This window comes from Mirounga leonina, unplaced genomic scaffold (genome assembly GCF_011800145.1).
Source record: "Mirounga leonina isolate KUSES-001 unplaced genomic scaffold, KU_Mleo_1.0 Mir_101595, whole genome shotgun sequence".
Classification (NCBI taxonomy): domain Eukaryota; kingdom Metazoa; phylum Chordata; class Mammalia; order Carnivora; family Phocidae; genus Mirounga; species Mirounga leonina.
The window spans coordinates 17,626,563-17,647,338 of record NW_023270158.1 but is presented as its reverse complement, the minus strand read 5'-3'; the positions used below and the strand labels follow the sequence as shown (position 1 = coordinate 17,647,338).

Below are 20,776 nucleotides of genomic sequence, written 5' to 3'. Positions count from 1 at the left end.
AGTGACCATTGTACCAGGCAGACTATGACAAATGACTTGAGAATATTAAAAACAGTGACTTGGTTGGGCAAAGGAAATGAGGTGGGAAAAGTGTAGAGTATGTCACTTGCCTAGATCATGTGTTGTGCTATCCTCAGAGCTAGATGAGTACAACCTGATCATGGAGGGTCTTGAACTCAGGCATTTGGAGTTACTTAATGAGTAGTAGGGAGCCATTGTTGATGAGAAATTAAACTGAAGAGTAGTGATTTAGGAAAATTTATTTAAATTTTTTAGGAAGATATATCTTGTAAGATAAATCAGAGCACAGATGAATAGGAGGCCAGAAGTCATGGTAGGAGGATACTGCAGAAAGTATATAGAGCCTGAATGGAGGCAGTGTCAATGAAAATTGTTAACAAGTGTAGGACACATTTCAGAAATCAACAGCAGAACCAGCAGGACTAAATTTAGGAAATTGAGCAAAGGGCTTGAATTAATAGATTGTGAGACTGGGCAATTGGGAAGCAAAGTTGGATTTTGAAAAATAGACAGTACTAAGATAGAAATGCAATAATTGGGAAGGGGAGCAGGATTCTGAAAAGCCAAAGAATGCCATGGGATCAAGTCATGCTTTTAGTGACTAGTTGGCTCTCTTCCATTTGTAGTAGGATTAAAAATACGTTATTAGTTACTGCTTTGAAATTCTATTTTATTTCCTTTGACCCTAAAAAGTGATTAATGAATGTTTGATGGCTATGGCGATAAAGATAAACATTATAATCATGAAAAAATACTATGCTACAGCCAGAGAACCAGAGAGACCTCTTCTGTATTTCTCCACTGCCTAGCCAAGTACTTAGTACGTAACTGATGCTCTGTAATTTTGGGGGGGCCCAGACACTTTATTTTTTTGAGCAGACACTTTAAACAATTCTGACTAGTTTTATCACACATGGAAGCCTCATCATTGCTTCCTTGCAGAGACATGAATCTGACAACTTAAATAAACAAAAAATTATGAGTAGGGACAAGGAAACAACTCATAGATGAAGAAGGAACACGTCTATAAGGCAGCTTACTTGGAAAGATATTATCTCTGGTATCCTCTTACTACCTCTGACATTTGTTCTTTCCTTCTATCCCTGTTTCATTTCCTGTTAAAATTCCTCAATGATTGTAATCCTAGCTAGAATCTTTGTAAATATCACGGAAGATGCCACCAGGAGTCATACCTAGATATGTCCATAGGAATCAAGCTTGTAACCCTCGCTTATGTGGAAAAGGAAATCCATTTGATGGAATCACATTTTTAGCTGGGTACCTGACACAGGGTGATCAATTTGTGAGGAATATATGAAGAGTGGACAAGCTGGGCAAACTATACTATCTGTAATCATAAGACTCTATTCTTAAATTTGTGTGCAGAACTGTGGCCTTGTGAGTCACAGTGAACTTAATATAAATTATAAGGACTTTTTGCCCTCTGGCCTCAGTCACAGGCTAAATTAGGTCTGGTTAGCCCTTTTTTAAAACTGGCCTTACAATTTTGTTAAAGGTTTTTTTTTTTTTTTTTAAGATTTTATTTATTTATTTGAGAGACAGAATGAGAGAGAGAGCACATGAGAGGGGGGAGGGTCGGAGGGAGAAGCAGACTCCCTGCTGAGCAGGGAGCCCGATGTGGGACTCGATCCCGGGACTCCAGGATCATGACCTGAGCTGAAGGCAGTTGCTCAACCAACTGAGCCACCCAGGCGCCCAAAACTGGCCTTACAATTTAATCTTTCTTCCAAGATTCTTATTAAGAAAGGAGAGAGAAGGCCTAGAGAAACTGTACTTTCTCTGTTTTTGGATTCCATATAGACCTTACTTGTCCTTCAAGGGGCACAGAATAGGAACAATGGGAGAAAAACATGTATTCTCTCAAGTGGGAGATCCCGTGACAATATCGCATACACAGCATGATGACAAATATGTTCCAAGAGAGAATATCCAGATAGGAAAGATTCGTAAGAAAATAGTCAAAACACAGCAAGATGATCAATATGTTCCAAGAGAAAATATCCAGATAGGAAGGATCCATGAGAGAAAAGTTAAAAACAGTCAAAGAAACTAAGCCATGCAGAAAAAAGTCACTTGAACCTTCTACTAATGCTCAAAACCCCATATTAAACACTGTTCTGATTAGCATTTATTGCTAAAATGACCCAGTCTTCACACTGCTTTCAAACAATAAGAACATATAGGAGGACCTAACTATTGTGTATGTGTGTGTGTATTTTTAAAGCAAGCCTTGTGGTAGTAGTCTTTAAAATGTAGTAGGTTGAATTCAAGTGTCACCAGAGGGCTAAAACCTGGAACTCAACTGAGTATACACACATACACATACACTTACACACAACAGTGTAAGTTTCTATTTATGTGCCTTATGTTGTGCAGTTATACAAAACAGACATATCTCTCTTATGCATATTTAAGTGTGTTAATATCTCTAATATAGAGGCTGTATATTATAGACACTGCAGCCAGACTGCCTAGGATGAAAACATAGCTCTGTCATTTGCAAGGTGAATAACTTGGCAGAAGTTACTTAACCATTTTATGCCTCAGTTTCCCCAAGTATGAAATCAGGACAATGATAATGAGGATATCTGTCTTACAGGGATGATAAAAACATTGGACACATAACTGGATAAAAATCACTTAGAATAATATCTGGTACCTAGAATTATATGAATGACCTTAGCTGTTATTATTGTATAAGACATGTCTCCAAGCTAAATAAGACTGATTTGTGTGATAATAACATTCTTTTGATATAAGGAAGTGGCAAGTTAAATTAGAAAAGGACAATATCACTCTTTATATTTGACAGTTTTATATGCATGATGCTCAGTTTTAATTTTTTAAAGTCTACTTGAGAAGGCATATAATTTCCCATCAATATGCTATAAACAAGCAGCAGATTACAAGGATAACATTATATACTAGATATGCCATTAATGTAATTAAAATAATAATAATAATAATGATGATGATAAATCCATGCTCATGTTCTCTTAACAAATCAAGTTATTCCAGCTAAGAGATTACTAATTGGTTCATTAAAAATCACTGAGTACTAATTCAGTAACATTACATTGCTCAAAATATCACAGCCTCATTTTCAAGTACATCAGTACATCTACTGAAATATAACTACCCAAGACGCCATAATCTTAGAGACACTAGCTTTATTTTTTTATTCTTAATTTGTCCTATAATGCTTCTTTATTAGAAGTTTCTGGCTCTGGGGAAGGTAAAGAAAAAGAAAAAAAGGAAAACAGATGACTCTATCTCTCACTTAAGGAATTAGTCTCATGTAAAGTATCTGTTTTTCTAAACCAATACCAATTAATTTCAGTTTCCTTGAATAGGTAATAGGTAATGCAACATTAATAATGTAAATGAATTATTTACATATATAAAACATTTTCGAATGTATTTTAGGGGAAAATTTTTCAGAAGAAAGCCACAACAGATATGATAGTATGAATTTTAAGAAAGTAATTTTTCTTGAAAAATATATTCATGTATCTTATAACAAAATGCAAGACTATAAATCCATTCTTATATTAAAAATAAGGTTGAATATGGCACTGTGTCTCTAAGGAATATAAAATTGGTAACTACAGTATGCTATAATTTTATGTTTAATAGTTCTGTTATGAGCAAAATGATTTCTAGTGGTACAACTGGTAGTACTCTGTTATTTAATGGAACTTCATATGGCAGAGATAATTTATACTGGATAATATTTTAGATCCCATTAACAATTAAAGATCTAGATCATCTAATGAGAATGAGAAAACTACTAAATTGGATTTTTTGTAAAAAGCTTTATTTATTTATTATTTTATTTATTTATTTGAGAGAGAGAGAGCAGAGGGGAGGGGGAAAGAATCTCAAGCAGACTCCCTGCTGAGTGTGGAGTCCAACTCGGGGCTTGACCTCACCAATCTGAGATCAAGACCTGAGCCGAAACCAAGAGTCAGATGCTTAACCAACTGAGCCACCCAGGGGCCCCTAAATTTGATATTTTTATATGATGTTCTATAGTTTTGGCACACTAGGAATGTTTAGTAATTAGAAGATATATGATGTGATTATTAAAAGTTTTGGGAATAAATACTGATGCCCAGAGGGACTATTTCCATGGATCTTAGTCTAAGAATTGAATGATAGGGTGATAATGTCAGAAATAGAAGAAAAAACAGCATTTCCTCACCACTTACCAACTCTAAGCATTGTGGTAGCTGATTCTAATGTATTATCTCATTTAAATCCAGTACTAAACCTGTCCTGGAGGGATTGATTGATTGATTGATTGAATGATTTCTCCCTCTCTGTTTTCTTTTTTTAAATATTATGTTCAGTTAGCCAGCATATAATACATCATTAGTTTTTGATGTAGTGCTCAATGATTCATTAGTTGCATATGACATCCAGTGCTCATCACATCACATGCCCTCCTTAGTACCCATCCCCGGGTTTCCCCATCCTCCCATCCCCGTCCCTTCTGTACCCTCAGTTTGTTTCCCAGAGTCCAGAGTCTCTCATGGTTTGTCTCCCTTTCTGATTTCTTCCCCTTCAATTTTCCCTCCCTTCCCCTGTGATCCTTTGCGCTATTCCTTATATTCCACATATGAGTGAAGCCCTATGATAATTGTCTTTCTCTGCTTGACTTACTTCACTTAGCATAATCCTCTCCAGTTCCATCCATTCCGATGCAAATGGTGGGTGTTCATCCTTTCTGATGGCTAAGTAATATTCCATTGTGTTCAATGAGGTTAAGGAGTTGCCTAAGGTAAATTAGATAGTAATCAATAGACTCTGGCTTTTCATCTTGATCTGTCTGCCAAACTCTTTCCCCCTCTTTTCCTAGATTCCAAGGAAGTTTGACTCCAGTAGCTATCCTAGAGGCTAGAGCAAATGCAGACAGTAGCAAGGAGATTGGGCAAGTGTGGCACTTGTTTTCCCTGGCTTGGGAATATCTAGATGGAAGAGATGGAAAGACTGCATTGTAAATCCTCAGACTCAGAGTAAGCAATGCGGAAAGAGCACATTGGTGGTAGCTGCAGATGAAATGCTCAGAATTAAAATGGTTAAGGAAATGACTTTTCAATATTAATCCTGTAGCTCTTTCTTTAAAATTAGGGCAAAAGGAACTAGAAAGGGAACATAGAACAAATTAGGCTTATGATAAGAGTAACAGTGATGTTTGAGCAGGAGGATAATCAGTAGAATGGAATATCACATTGACATGCATATCACTTCCTCTGTGCCGCGCCTGAAAACTTCCACCTCATCTCTCTCTCCCAATATTCCTATTCTCTTCTTTTTCATTAATTTTTGTCAGGCTAAAAGCATTTTGTAATTATTTATTAGATTTTCTTGGTGTTCACTTTAATTGCTGTTTTCAATAGGCAGGTCGTATGGATGTCTGCATGCATGCATGGATTACAGAGGAAGGAGGAAAAGTATGAGAATCAAGGTCTATTATTTAGTGATTAAGGTCTGTCCTCCTTACCCCATAATATAGCTTTTCTGATCATACTATTTTTTAGCAATGTATGCGATCGCTAGATCAGTTAGTTTAAAGCTACTGTTGTTAATCTCATGTAAATAATTTGGAAGTTAAAGTCTTACTTCTGGATTTTGTGATGAGCACAGGGTGTTATACGTAACTAATGAATCATTGAACACTACATCAAAAACTAATGATGCAGTGGCTAACTGAACATAATAAAAAAATAAAGTCTATTTTGTCTTATAAAAATAAAATTAAAATAAAATTCATTTTATATTTTTCTAAATCCTAAATATTGGCTGTAACCTCAGTCCTTCATTCCTGGATTTCCAAAAGCACACCCTTTCTGTACTTATGATACCTATTAGAGGATGATAGACAGCAGGAATTAGATGAGGCGAATGAGGTGACTATTGGCTTCTTGCAGTAGGGTTTGAAGTCTTTGTTCTGAATGTGCCTAAATGTGAGATTTTAGTACTAACTAGCTGTTAATGTTTAGTGAGTTCATACTGTGTGCCAGGCAATGTGGTAAGCAATTATATTGTATTCATGATTTCCAACCACCTAAAGAGACAGGTGCTCTTATTATCCCAATTTTGAAAATTAGTAATCTGAGGCTTGGTGTGATTGAAAACTTTCTCAAGGTCACATAGCTGATTGGCAATGCAACCAAAAATCAAACCCAGGAAATCTGGCTCCAGATCCCACACCTTTAAACATGCATATATTTTTATTAGTCTGTCATCCATACCATACCCTATTCTACTTATACTCCAAACAAGGCAGGATACATTAATTATCAACTCTGTTTTTAAAACAATTTTTCATATTTCTTGAACCCTCATTTTGCACTTGGGAAGCTTTAGGTGGGAAGCTTTAGGTTTTTAAAATCTTTCAGATGTCTTTGAACATCTTTCAGCTATCATTGAAATGGTCTTTAGAGCCCCCTTTTGGTAGCTTAGGAGTTGGATGAAACATAAACATTTATTTCTTTTTATTTCTTTTTTTTTTTTTAAGATTTTATTTATCTGACATAGAGAGACACGGTGAGAGAGGGAACACAAGCAGGGGGAGTGGGAGAGGGAAAAGCAGGCTTCCTGCTGAGCAGGATCCTGATACGGGGCTTGATCCCAGGACCCTGGGATCAGGACCTGAGCCGAAGGCAGACGTTAATGACTGAGCCACCCAGGCACCCTTAAACATTTATTTCTAATAAAAAGGTAAAAAACAGTGGGTTCTGATATAAAGACTAATATAACTATACAATCACATTTAGTAAGTGGATATCAAAATAAAAGGTCTTCTAGGAAGACCTGTTGAGGTAGCTTTTTAAAAATATCCCGCAAATGTACAACAAAATTACATACTGTATATAGATCCTCCTGAAGAACTAGACTGTACTGTGACCAGTCAGGCTTAGTAAAGTGAATATTAGACTGAAAATAAAATGGCAAATCACTTCCAGATCATTTCATTTAGGGAAGCAGGAGATACAGAGCCTAGACCAGTGTAGAGCTGATGGAAGGAAGGAAATAAGAATGGCCATAAGAGAAAAGGTGAAGAGAAAGATAAATTGCCTACCTTCTCATCATTTCTTAAGAAATCATAAAATTTTCTGATTTGGCCAGGATGTTTTTATTTGAAAATAGAATCAATTCATATCCAGATGTATTGCATTAGCTAATTGTCCATAAGTGTCTAGGGATTTTCTTTTTTTGTTCCTGAGATGGATTTTTTTTTAAATACTACTTTCGTAGGTGTGGGTGTTATCCCATGTTTCTAGAAACTCTTCTAATTTCTTAAGATTTTTTGCAAATTTTATATTTAATACAAGTTTTGTTCTCATCAGCCTTTCTTTTTTGTGTACATTTTCTTAGGCTAAACTAAAAAGCTGCAAATTACTTAAATTTAATATTTTATTAAACATCTTTTAATTATATTAATTTAAAGTAATATGTGGGAGGCAGCAGATGGTCTTAGAATCCATGCAATAGCCCTTGATCTGTGTTGTTTCTAGTTATGTGTGTGTGTGTGTACGTGTGTATGTGCAAATGTCCACATGCGTGGACTTGATGTTGGCAATTTTATGTTGGTTGATCATTCAAGTAGAAGGAGTAATGAAATAGACTATGCACATAGGTAGCCACTGCCCTTTCCTATTCCATGTTACTGAGTATATACTATGGCCAAAGGAAATATTGTAGAGCCTCCTAGGGAGATTGTGAGAGACCCAACCTTGTTTTTGTGTTCTCTTTCTTTATGTTTTTATTAATTGTTCTTCTTCACCTCTGCACATCAAATCTAGTAATTCCCTAGCCTTACGTATTTCCATTCCTTTATTTTCCAAGCATTATTTCACCTGTGTGCTAATAAAGAGTTAAATCACTTAAGTTGGAGTAAACACTAAAGTGACTCTTCTTCAGTGATCATTCTAAGCCAGTTTTTGAAAAACAACTTGACATGGGTCAGGGGAAGAAGGATTCATTACTACTGATGACATTTGAAGGGAATAGAATTAAAGTCATATTTAAATCATAAATTGTGAATAGGTACTAAGGGAATAACAAATTTGGTCAGGACCTTTAACTACAGAATAATTTATAAGAAATAGAATTATTTACAGAGGTCTAACAAAATCTGTTTGTCAAATCTAAGCATTTTTAATGTTAAATTTCACTGTTGGCCTTTTCTCTTGTCGTAAGGAAAAAAAAAAGATTGTTAGTTGACATTAGAGAACAAACATTGCTGACATTGGTATCTATCTAATAATGGTATAGAAATGTAATTAGGAGCCTGAAAATTTTTTTTCATCTGGTAAGTGTAACAAATGCATTACTTGTATAAAAATAATGGCAAGAAATATGTAATAAAATACTTAGCATGTACTTGTGTGTAAGTAATTTATATGCTTTTAATCAAGAAAAATATACTTTAACAATCATATTACAGCATTTCAATTTGAAGATATTATTTCCTGATAGGTAAAAATGTTAGCATACTTCTCTGGGGATATATCTATATTTGGAATAATTTGGCTCATAATTTCAGGATTAATTAGCAAATCTACTGTAAATCTCTATTGTATAAATCCAGCTAAGAGAAATTCAAATCCATAAGAAGTAAATATTTAATTAAAATTCATTTTAAAATAGCTTAAAAAATTGTAATGTATTTTAAAAATTAGTAGTCTTGAGAATTTGTGTTTTCTCGAAGAGGGAAGCGGGAAGGCATAGTTTCTACCAATGATCCAGGCACTTATTCATGGATATATAAGTGGGCAGAGAAATTTAACTTTTTTTTTTTTTTTTTAAGATTTTATTTGTTTTTTGACAGAGAGAGAGACAGCGAGAGAGGGAACACAAGCAGGGGGAGTGGGAGAGGGAGAAGCAGGCTTCCCGCTGAGCAAGGAGCCCGATGTTGGGCTCGATCCCAGGACCCTGGGATCATGACCTGAGCTGAAGGCAGACGCTTAACGACTGAGCCACCCAGGTGCCCCGAGAAATTTAACTTTTTAATCCCACCTCTCTGTATGTGACATTTTTGCTACTTCTAAGAATCAACTTTTTAAAAAAATGAGTTCTAGACATTGGTATTTTATAGTCGTTTGTCTTTTGATGATACTGGGGGCATTAGCAAATACTGTGGTATGCATTCTATTTATTTTCAGAGGGGAGGTCTGGGGAAATAGGAAATATGATTATAATGTTTCAGTGGCTTCTGTTTTGAGGCTATGGAGTGTGCTCAGAAAAGTTAAGTTTAACCCTTTCTGTTTTAATCCCTGATTATGAGTAAAAGAAGAGGTATAATTTGAAAAAATCATAGAAGGGAAAAAGAAATACTGGAAATAACTTAAATCAAATAGTATATGCTAATCTCCTCTGGTGCTATGCACTCTTCAAGAATTTGAGGCACTGTGGAATGCCTTTCCCATGTTCCTTTGTTTCCCTTTACTCACTATATATCCTGATAGGTCTTATGTTTGGTTTTGAAGCTATCAACCCACAACTAACTTTAGTGGTTCTTTGTGTTAGCACTCCTGCAAAAGCATAAAATTTAAACCTGATAAATATGGCAAGAATATAATTTCTAATTATAAAGCAATTAGATAAGCAAAACAAAATCAGAAATCTAAGTGCTGGAAAAAATAAATAGTACATTTGATCACATATGCTTTAGAAAGACTGAACTCGAGTTTAAAATTAGTACTTCACTGATCAAATGATGATTTTCTCAAGTTCCTTTATTAAAATATATTAAAATAGTGAAAACAATAGTTTAGATATAAAAAATTAGATATTGCAAAGAACAGTATAGCATTATTTCCTAGTTGTTTTTAATACATGTAATTGTGTATGCTCTCATACTTGAATGGTAGGGAGAAAGAATTTGGCCAAATTAAGGAAACGAACTTATGGCCACCAAAATATTATTTTAATTATTTTACAATTTCTGGCTGACACATTTGAAATGCTCCCAGTCCTGCCTTATATAACTCAGAAAACACAGACTCAACATGACTTTCAAGGACAATTCTGAATGTTAATGTTTCCATTTTCGGCCTCATGGCAGAAAGAGTTTTATTACCCAGTGTACACCCTGGAATGTCAAAGCCGTGATAGGCAGTATAGACTCCACACACAAAATAAATGCCTAGTCATTTTATTCTAAATCGCTTCACTTGAAAATATGGCATGAAAATCTAGAGAGAGGAACTAAAAGTAAGTGATTTTATAGTGCTCTAAAATATTGAGACTCAAAAAATAAAAGTCCTGGGATAAAAATGCTCATGTGTTTGAGTTTGTGCTGTGACCAATACCAAATAAGTTCGCTTACATCTACCACAGGGCTTGCATAACTAAGAGCCGGTCTGACAGGTACCAAACATCACTGTTTCACAGGCAAGGACTGCAGATTTTCCAGAAATTAACAGACCTTGTCCCAAACCTACTTCTCCATTCTTATATTATATAATAAAGCGTTCCAGGGAGCAAACTAGCTGATTAGACATTTTGCATACCCATATAGGGATTTTCTAATCACAATGAGGGTAGTGTGATAAGGTCTTGGGGGAACTGGAGCTCCCAGGCAAGATGTCTCAGTTCTAGAGCATCCTTCTCTGTTACTCCTTCTCTATTTATCACTCTTTTTACCCTGTTTATCTTTGCAAGAAAGTTGTATACTATGATTTTTAAAAGATTGGACTACTGTTTTATGGTTGTATGTGATGTAAGTGTAGTTATAATTACAGTTTTTAAAAAGCAAATCCCTCCTATTAGATTGTAATCTTTATCCAAACTCATCTGTACATTTGCCCTTACCCCTCCACCTGGCACCGTTTATTCAGCAACAGTTTATTGATCTTCAGTCACTTGGAATATGTAGTGAGGACAAGGGACATCTCTGTTCTAGTTGACCTTATATTCCAGTAAGTTATACAAACAATACATGACTAAACCAATATATAAGAAAATACTGAGTAGTGAAAATATTATCTTAAAAAAAGTATAGAGATTGAGAGTAATTGAGAAAGAAATTTAGACAGCATCTTCATGAAAAAGCCCTTCTGGGTAACTGACACTTAAAATGAGTCTTGAACAATACAAAAGAGATATTATTTAGAGATATGGAGGAAGAACACTTCAAGCAAAGCAAACAGCTTGACAGACTGTGGGGGAGAAAACAAGTGTGGCCGAAACATAGTATCAGAGGGCAAGAATTGTAGGCAATTAGATTTGAGAGGTGGACAGGTACTAGATGTTATAAGGATTTCTGGGAAAGAATTTGTATTTTCGTTTTTTAAATTTTTTTTTTGTATTTTCCTTCTTATTGTGATGTGACTCCATTGGCTTTTATACAGAGAAATGACATCTGATTTGTAGTTGAGCAGAGGAGAAGGAACCAGCAAAGGAGTTCAAATGCAGTGCTTAGCAAGGTGGGGGGCATCATCAGGAAAGGGTGGTATGTGAAGCTCAAGAGAAGAGAATGAATGAAGAATGGATTTGGGGACCTGGAGGTTGATGGCAACCTTTACAAGAGATGTTTCAAAGGGGTAGTTGGCAAAGAAAATAGTAGGGTAAGGAAATGGCAAGAGTAAGGGTAGAAAACAATATTTTTCAGTGAAGAGGAACAAATAATAAAGCAGTAGCAGGAAGGGTTCGTTGGGTCAAGAGAGTTTGTCTTGTTACAGTTGATCATGATGAGTTTCAGTGGAGAAGGAGATGCTGAAGAAGCCCGAGACAGCAGGTAATTATAGGAGAAAAATCCTTGAAAATGTGAGAGGAGGTGGTATAAGGTGTAGCACATTCTACCATAATTTTCTCAACAGATCCTCCCTCTGTGTACTTCCAAGTTCAGTTAACAGTAGAAATGTGCTAAGTTTGCTGAGAACCACAGCAGAAAATTTGCTTGGAATGGTTCTGGTTTAATAAAAAAGTTTCATTACCCAAAACATGACAGAAATTAAATCCCACATATTTGGAAAGAAATGATTTTTTTGGCATTCAGTTCAGGAGATTATTATTTTAATTGCTTTTAATTTTTTTATCTTTCAGGTGCTTCAAGAAGACTTAGAACAGGAACAAGTCAGGGTCAATTCTCTCACTCACATGGTGGTGGTGGTCGATGAATCTAGTGGAGACCATGCAACTGCTGCCTTGGAAGAACAACTGAAGGTCAGATTATTTTCTTTAATACACTGTGTCATTCAAAATAATTAATTGCAATTCAGAAAAAATTTAGAAAATGTATAATGTAATTTGAATATTGCAAATATTTACAATGCAGTATATTTATTTAAACTAAGTCAAATAATGCCCCATTTGTACACATTTCCCTTTCACTAACTATCCACTGTTTGTTCACACTAGCTTCCTGGCCTTTGGGGAAATATATGAATGCAGATCTGTTTTTTTTTTTTTTTTTTTTTTTTTTTAAGATTTTATTTGACAGAGAGAGACAGCGAGAGCAGGAACACAAGCAGGGGGAGTGGGAGAGGGAGAAGCAGGCCTCCCGCCGAGCAGGGAGCCTGATGTGGGACTCAATCCCGGGACCCCAGGATCATGACCTGAGCCAAAGGCAGACGCTTAACGACTGAGCCACCCAGGCGCCCCAGATCTGTTTTTTTTTTAATTACAGTTGAATAACATGTATTAGAGAACTGGTCAGAGGAATATTGTTTATATCTTCTTAAAACCTACAGTTAAAGAGAGGACAAAGGTAAAAAGAAAAAAACACTCAAAAGGGATCACATTCACTCATATTGTGAGAAATCAAACACCTTCATATTTTTTTCCTGGACAACTTCAGTTATAGTCTTGATGAGGACATAGCAGGATATATAAGTTTTGTTGGAGAAGATACTCAGCGTTTCAAGCCCTCATTCAACCTGAGTCATAGTAATTATATCCTTGGAAAACATAACCAGCACCTATTAACAAAGAGTAAGGTGGGTATTTTCATATTTTTATCCTTTCTTCCTAATTGGGAACAACATTTTACTGTAAAAATATTGAAAACATTTTCAACAAAACGTATGTACATACACCAAAACATCAACATTAAGGAAAAATACAACTTATTGTTCTGAATGTGATGCACACACACACACACACACACAACTACAGGTTATACTTGAGGCATTCACTTTACCCATGAAATGCCTACCTTTTCTTTGTGATTGTTAGGGGCCAATAGTCTGACATGTCTAAGGATCCACTCAATGTGGGTTTAAATAGCTTTATCAGCACAAGAATGTTCTAAACATAGTTACTCTTACCCAACCTATAACAAAAACAGTTTCTTAAAGCCTTATCTCTGTTTCCTTCTTTCTTTGTGTGAATTGTGTTTTTTTATCCCAGTAAAATGTCATTTCCTCAGGTTACTGCTTTAAACTTCCAGTCTTTAACAATGGTATCTTCTTCTCTATCATTAAATGACAAAAAGAAAATTCTTGAACTGCTACAACTGAGCATTTAACATATATTAGTCACCCATGTTCATTGCTTATGATTCAATGAAATTATAGGGATTACAGATATAAAAAGGCTTTTGGCACCTGTTATTATAATATATCATCACATATATGATCAGATGCATTGCACACATGCATACTTGTGACCAGCTAAAGGGCTGTACTGATAGACCACTGCTACGACCATTTGAAAGGTTTCTGTAGTTCTCATAAAATAGTGTGGTAGCTAATTATAGATGGGTAAAAATCTAATACTCAGCATTCCTCAGAAGTTTTCAGAAAAGGTAAAAGAAGGCTAGGGGGGCAGAAGTTGGGAGGGTGACTGGTTAAAAAAAAATCAAGGCCGACATTTTTCTAAGTCATAGACTATTTCTAGTTAACATGACAACTGAGAAACATCCACTTTGGTATTACCAGACCTAATACAACTAGCTTTAGAATGTAATCATTCCAGGGTGATGTCTGTGGGGCTAAGCCACCTTGAAAAACAGTCTATAGTACTCATAGATCGTGACTGGGTTAGAGCTTACTTAGGATAAATTAAGAGTTGTGGCCCTAAGCTTTTCTGTATTTATTATCTTACTTGCTTTCATTTTTGCCTTATTTTCTGTCTTTATTTCATTGGCCCAAAGATATCTACTAAGATAGCTGTGCGTGTATTGGCTTCTCCTAAATCATACGGACTCCATCTGCATTTGTCCATGATTGCCTCACTATTAATTAGTCTTGACTACTACCTCCTAGCTTTCTCTTTTCCCTGCAACCCCCTTTTCCCCTTTGATACCCTCATTTCCCTCTACATACCTCCTTACTGTGACCTGACTTTTATATAATCTAGACTAGTGTCTAAAAGGGCAGGGTTAGAAGGAATTCTTTGGGGAGAACACCCTGCCTTGAACATTTCTTTCTTCTCATCCCATGATTTTTCCCTGTCTTAGAGGAATCCATGCTTGGATTCTGTGCCTTATTTGACCATTGGTTTGAATTGGTTTGAATTGCTCTGGAATGCTGGGCTCTCATCTGACTTTGACATTTTGGTGATTCTTTCTTAGGTTCTTTGCAAATGATATAATCTAATCTTAACCTAGTTGGATTTTTAAAAGGAGGGGGAAGAGAAAGAGAAGTTGGCAGAGAAGGAGGAGGAGAAGAGAAATAATAAAGGATAAAAAGAGAGATAAACAAATACATTAGAGGAGTCACTTTAACAGCAGCACAAGTATTCTCTGCATATAATAAGAATTCCATGTGTGCTTCAGAAACCACAAGCTATTACTATGTCTGATACTGGGCCCAGAGGAATTCTGTTAGAATAGGAAGAATTTTAGGAAAGAAAAGCAAGTATACGGACTCCACTGAAACAAAAACAAAAACAAATACAAAACTGGCATGGATCTGAGAAGGATCCTCGAGGGCTTTTGTTGGAGCTAGGTCTGGTCATCCATAGCTTATTCCCCTCGACTTGTTAGTCTTGAATATTTATCCCACTCCTTTTTCCGCCATCACAGTGCCTTAATCTGTTTTGCTCCATTGTGCTGAGGCACCATCCAGAGCCCCCACATGGATACCCAGTGGTCTTTAGTCAAGAGATGAAGATGGGGCAAACTAGAAAGGGAAGTCCTTGATTTAGTACAGTAAGAGAGGGATGTGTTCTTATCATCTGGAGTTAAAACTCTGAAAATACTCCTCATAGAATATTTTTATGTGTATTGACTTAATTCTATGAACTTTATTATAAGTTAGATTTTCTCTAACTTTCTTTTAAAGATTTTATTGATTTATTTGACAGAGAGAGAGAGTGAACACAAGCTGGAGAAGTGGCAGACAGAGGGAGAGGGAGAAGCAGGCTCCCCGCTGAGCAGGGAGCCTGATGCGGGGCTGGGATCATGACCTGAGCTGAAGGCAGATGCTTAACTGACTAAGCCACCCAGGCACCCCATTTTTCTCTAACTTTTTAAAAAGACTTTTAGAAGCCTTTCTGTTAAAAGGTTTGAAGAAAAACAAAGTTAGGTCAGAACATATGCTTAGGGATTCTAAAAGAGCATGGCTTATGAAGGATAATATTCTGCAAAGTACAATCTGTTGTAAATTAATTTGATTCTCTCTCAGAGGTTCAACTTGTCCCTCAGCAGTGTCACCACAGGTCATAAACTTGTCCTTAACTTTAACAGTTTCTAGGATGTCAATGCACAGAGAGTCTGATTTGTAAGCAATGATGCCAGTTAACTGATTTTATTGAGAAATAGCTTGGCTAAATAACTGAGATTAGTAATTTATGTAGAGTATTCAGTCCTGGAGGACATTATCATATCTCTTTCTGAGAATCTGCCTTCTGTTTTTCATTTTTTCAGTGAATACTTGCTATGTTCTTATTATGTCCCAAGGATTGTGCTGGGTAACAGAGGTAAAACCGTGAACAAAAAGAGAATTTGTCATTACTTTCCTGGGTCAGGAGTGAGTAATCTGTGAGCCTGCTGCCTTCCTTGGAAACTAGAAACAATGGTAGCCATTTCTCAGGCTCCCTCTTTGAAATCAAATGCTAATTCCTTTCATCCGTGGTCACCATGGTAGGCATGGTAGGCATGATGAAAATGAGCAAATATTTAAGAACGGACAGAACTTATTTCTATGAAGGAAAGAAACAAGGTTTTGTGACAAACCTCAACTGAAATTTGAGGGCAAAAGATGATTTCCTAGGAAAGTGTTTAATCTAGGGTCTAAAGGATATGTTGAAGGGAACTGTATAAAGGGCATGTAAAGGAGATGGGTGGGGGTGGGTAGTTTCCAGGAAGGGGAAATAGTAGATCAAGTGAACAAAGCATCCTCAGGGAACTGAAAAGGGCAAACTTGGCTACAGCTTTGAGGTTCAGAAGAGTGGTGTTAGAGGAGTCTTGGCAGATAGAAGGGGCTTACCCAAATTGCCAATTCTAATTCTTACCACACAAGAATTAGAAGTGGTGTGTGATGCTCAACTCTACCAAAATTCAATCAACAAAAGTGTACTGAGCAGCAGCTCTCTGCCTGGATGACAGCTGGGACTACAACGGCAAGAAGCAGGGGCAACAGTCATGGCACCTGCCCTTCTGGACCTGCACTAATCAAGTGCAATGAAAGGTACAATTATGGCCATGATGAATTCAGTGGGACAAAAATAGACATTGCTGGATGACCTATCTTGCTCTAGAAGGCCAGGAAAGTAGAGGTTAATTAGGCAATAGTAAAGGGTAGGAAGGTGTTCTGTACAGAAGCACAGCATTTATTCATTCAACAAATATGTCTTGCATGCCTTCTCAGTGCCAGCCAAGTCTAAGCTTTGAGGTTAAGCATAGGCAAAGCATACATGATTTCTCTATGAAGCTTACATTCTAAGCACACATCATAATAAATAAGCAAGTTTTATACTATGAGTAAGGTGATAAGAACTGTAAAGAAAAGACTGGGGAGGGGAGCGCTTTTACCTGGAGTGGTCAGGGGATGCTTCCTTGAGAAGGTGGCATTTAAGTAGAAACTCAGACAAAGTAAGGGAGGTGTTTGGAAGGTGCGCAGGTCCTATGGGGCCTTTTGTATTTGAAAAACTGAAGAAAGACTATAAATGAAACATAAAGAGCACCTATTGTTCTAGGAAGATATTTGTTTCTAATAAAAAAGAACCAGAAACAGGCATCTAGTTTTAGAGGTTGTTCTAGTGAAAACACCTTCCGGAGAAAAGGCAGAGCTATTGAAGTTCCATTTGTAGATATGTTCTTCTATACACTTGAACACTTGAGAGCCCAACTAGATGTATTAAAGTTGTCTAAGGCCCGGACCGAGGAGATTTCTGGCATATAAAAGGCATTTGGACTATATTGCTAAATGACCTTAATCTTTTTTTTTTTTTTTACTAATAACAACCTAATTACCATTTTTTTCTTTTCTTTTCTTATGTTATGTTATGTTATGTTAGTCCCCATACAGTACATCATTAGTTTTTGATGTAGTGATCCATGATTCATTGTTTGCGTATAAACCAGTGCTCCATGCAATACGTGCCCTCCTTAATACCCATCATCAGGCTAACCCATCCCCTCCACCTGCCTCCCCTCTAGAACCCTCAGTTTGTTTCTCAGAGTCCATAGTCTCTCATGGTTCATCTCCCCCTCCGATTTCCCTCCCTTCATTTTTACCTTCCTTCTCCTAATGTCCTCCATGCTATTACTTATGTTCCACATATGAGTGAAACCATATGATAATTGACTTTCTCTGCTTGACTTATTTCACTTGGGATAATCTCCTCCAGTCCCATCCATGTTGATGCAAAAGTTGGATATTCATCCTTTCTGATGGCTGAGTAATATTCCATTGTATATATGGACCACATCTTCTTTATCCATTCATCTGTTGAAGGGCATCTCAGCTCCTTCCACAGTTTGGCTATTGTGGACATCGCTGCTATGAACATTGGGGTGCATATGACCCTTCTTTTCACTACATCTGTGCCTTTGGTGTAAATACCTGGTAATGCAATTGCTGGGAAATGACCTTAATCTTAAAGTTAGTGTCTACTATTATGGAGAAATAAAGGTATATCAAAAGAATGTATACAGACAAGCATCCTCTTCTGAAGAAGAATAACCTGGAAAAAACAATTTTAGAACAGAATATTAAATATATGCATGTTCAGTTTCTCACTCCTCTGATGAAGTTAATAAACTTGTTTACTGGAGGAGATTATGCTAAGTGAAATAAGTCAAGCAGAGAAAGTCAATTATCGTATGGTTTCACTTATTTGTGGAACATAAGGAATAACATGGAGTACATTAGAAGGAAGGGAAAAATGGCGGGGGGGAATTGGAGGGAGAGATGAACCATGAGAGACTATGGACTCTGAGAAACAAACAGGGTTTTAGAGGGGAGGGGGGGGATTGGTTAGCCTGGTGATGGGTATTAAGGAGGGCACGTACTGCGTGGAGCACTGGGTGTTATACGAAAACAATGGATCATGGATCACCACATCAAAAACCAATGATGTATTGTATGGTGACTAACATAACATAATAAAATTTAAAAAAATAAAAATAAAAAAATAAAGATTTTTGAAGGTAAGAAAGGTCTCTAAGAACTAACATACATTCACTAAAATCAAGACATGAAAACTAACTTTATATCAGATGACATTAAAATAGCTCGTACAAATATTATGTGGCATTATTAAGACAGATTCTTTGGTGGATTTATTAAGTTCAATGATCTGATGGAGTGGCATGCATACAAAGTATTTTGATTTACTTAAAATATTTTGTAAAGCCTTCTATGGCATGTCTATGGGTAAGGTGAGCCTTCTTATCCCTCTATGGGCTGGTAGAGAACGTTTGTGTTTTAAATATATTCTTTCCTGGTACCTGATTTATGTGGCAGAGAATTGGACTGAAAATGATTGGATTCCTTTATTCACCCTACAGTGTCAGAAAATTTGGGAGAAAGAAGCCATTTGAGGATTTAGCTGGGACACTATGTACCTTTTGCCTGAATAGGAGGGGTTAATGGATGATTCCCTCTCCCACATGACTTTAGATTTATAAGAATGTCGTATAAAGTTAGAATGTCACATTCAAATGTCATATACTTGTCTTTCATGTTTTAACTCAGGAAGGGTATGTTTATTTGAAATTTTGCTGCTTGTAAAAAGTAATATCTTTAAATCAATTAAGTTTTTGTTGAGGAAGGTCTGATTTCCCATCCATACATGAAAATGTAAATACACGTATATAACTGTACACAAATGTGTATATATGTATATATATTTACATTTATGTACATTTACATTTTCTCTAATGAATGGATATATATGTGTATATGATTAATAGTAAATGAAAGCAGGGGCTCCTGGGTGGCTCAGTCGTTAAGCGTCTGCCTTCGGCTCAGGTCATGATTCCAGGTCCTGGGATCGAGCCCCGCATCGGGCTCCCTGCTCAGCGGGAAGCCTGTTTCTCCCTCTCCCACTCCCCCTGCTTGTATTCTTCCCTCTCTCGCTGTGTCTCTCTCTGTCAAATAAATAAATAAAATCTGTAAAAAAAATATATATATATATATATATATATTAAAAAAATAGTAAATGAAAACAAATGATATAGATTCTTAGTAAATTAATGCAATCCTGGACATGATATAGTGTCTAGATTACGAGGACCAATAATTAGATTCTGTGTTGGTTTGAATACACTTTGTATTTTCGCATTTTAGCCAGATTTTAACAGGATGGTGGCATGTAAAGAATGTTTACAGAAGCAGGGATTCTTTAATTTCAAGAAAAACCTACGCAGAGATAAGGGACATGTATTGTCTTGTAGAAAGAGGAAGGCTTTTCTCTCTGTTTCTTCAGAAGATTGTATCAAAAATAAGCTGAAGCTGATAAGCCTGGATAGCCTCTGCCCAGATTTCTTTCCTGAGCCCAATTTATTCTATCCCATGTTCTTCTGGATATATCGAACTTGAAGTCCAAAATGCATCTCAGGCTCAACAAGGTGAAACTTAACTTCTTGTGCCCTACTTCCTTCTAAACTCGCTTCCTTTGCTGACTTCCCCATTTTTGTTACTACGCAGCCATTCACCATGACACCTGTAACAGAAACCTGGAATCATTCCCGACCGCTCCCTTTCCTTTCCCTGTGAGCCCTCTGCATGTCATCAGTCACAGAATTTGTTCATTGTCTCTCATATTCATTGTTTCATCTTTGTTCCTGTCCCTATTTACTCTAGGTAAAGTCCTTGCCTGAACTTTTACCTCTCTTTAATCCAATTTCTGCATTAAAGTCAGTGTGAGCTCTCAAAAGCTGTTTATTACAGTTTCTCCTCTGCTTAAAATCTTTAGTTGCTTTCCATTCTCTAGAGTCTGATCACTTAGGCCTGCAAAGATTTTTATTGCCTGACCCCTACCTGTCTCTCAATACGTGTCTTCTCTTAGCTCCCACATATCCCCTAACCTATGTTCTATTTCTATAAGCCATTTCTGATACTATGTCACTGTCTTTGTATATGCTATTCCTGTTACTCAGAATAGTCATGTTTGTCGTCTGCTTTGAAAACTACTTTATGTAGAAAACTCAGTTCAATTTTTTTCTCCGTAAGGCTGTTATTTCTACATGACAACTCCCTATTTGAGCCACTTCATATCATAATTATGTCTCTGTTGTTTGGAAGGAAAATAGTCTGCTAAAAAGTAGCTGGTCAGAAAGGCTCTAATGTCCTCTTCTCTATCATGGCTTGAAAATGGGGAATGCAATTAA

The 20,776-nt window shown here is 36.4% G+C and overlaps 1 protein-coding gene across 9 annotated transcripts in view; it reads left to right on the top strand.

Moving 5' to 3' along the window:
- The window catches only part of DMD (dystrophin), a 1,717,438-nt gene that overhangs the window by 223,223 nt on the left and 1,473,439 nt on the right, over nucleotides 1-20,776 (top strand). For all 9 annotated transcript variants that reach the window (XM_035001266.1, XM_035001277.1, XM_035001248.1 and 6 more), the window contains one exon: nucleotides 12,100-12,219. In XM_035001266.1, the coding sequence (XP_034857157.1) occupies nucleotides 12,100-12,219 (120 nt within the window). The remainder of the gene's footprint in view (nucleotides 1-12,099; nucleotides 12,220-20,776) is intronic.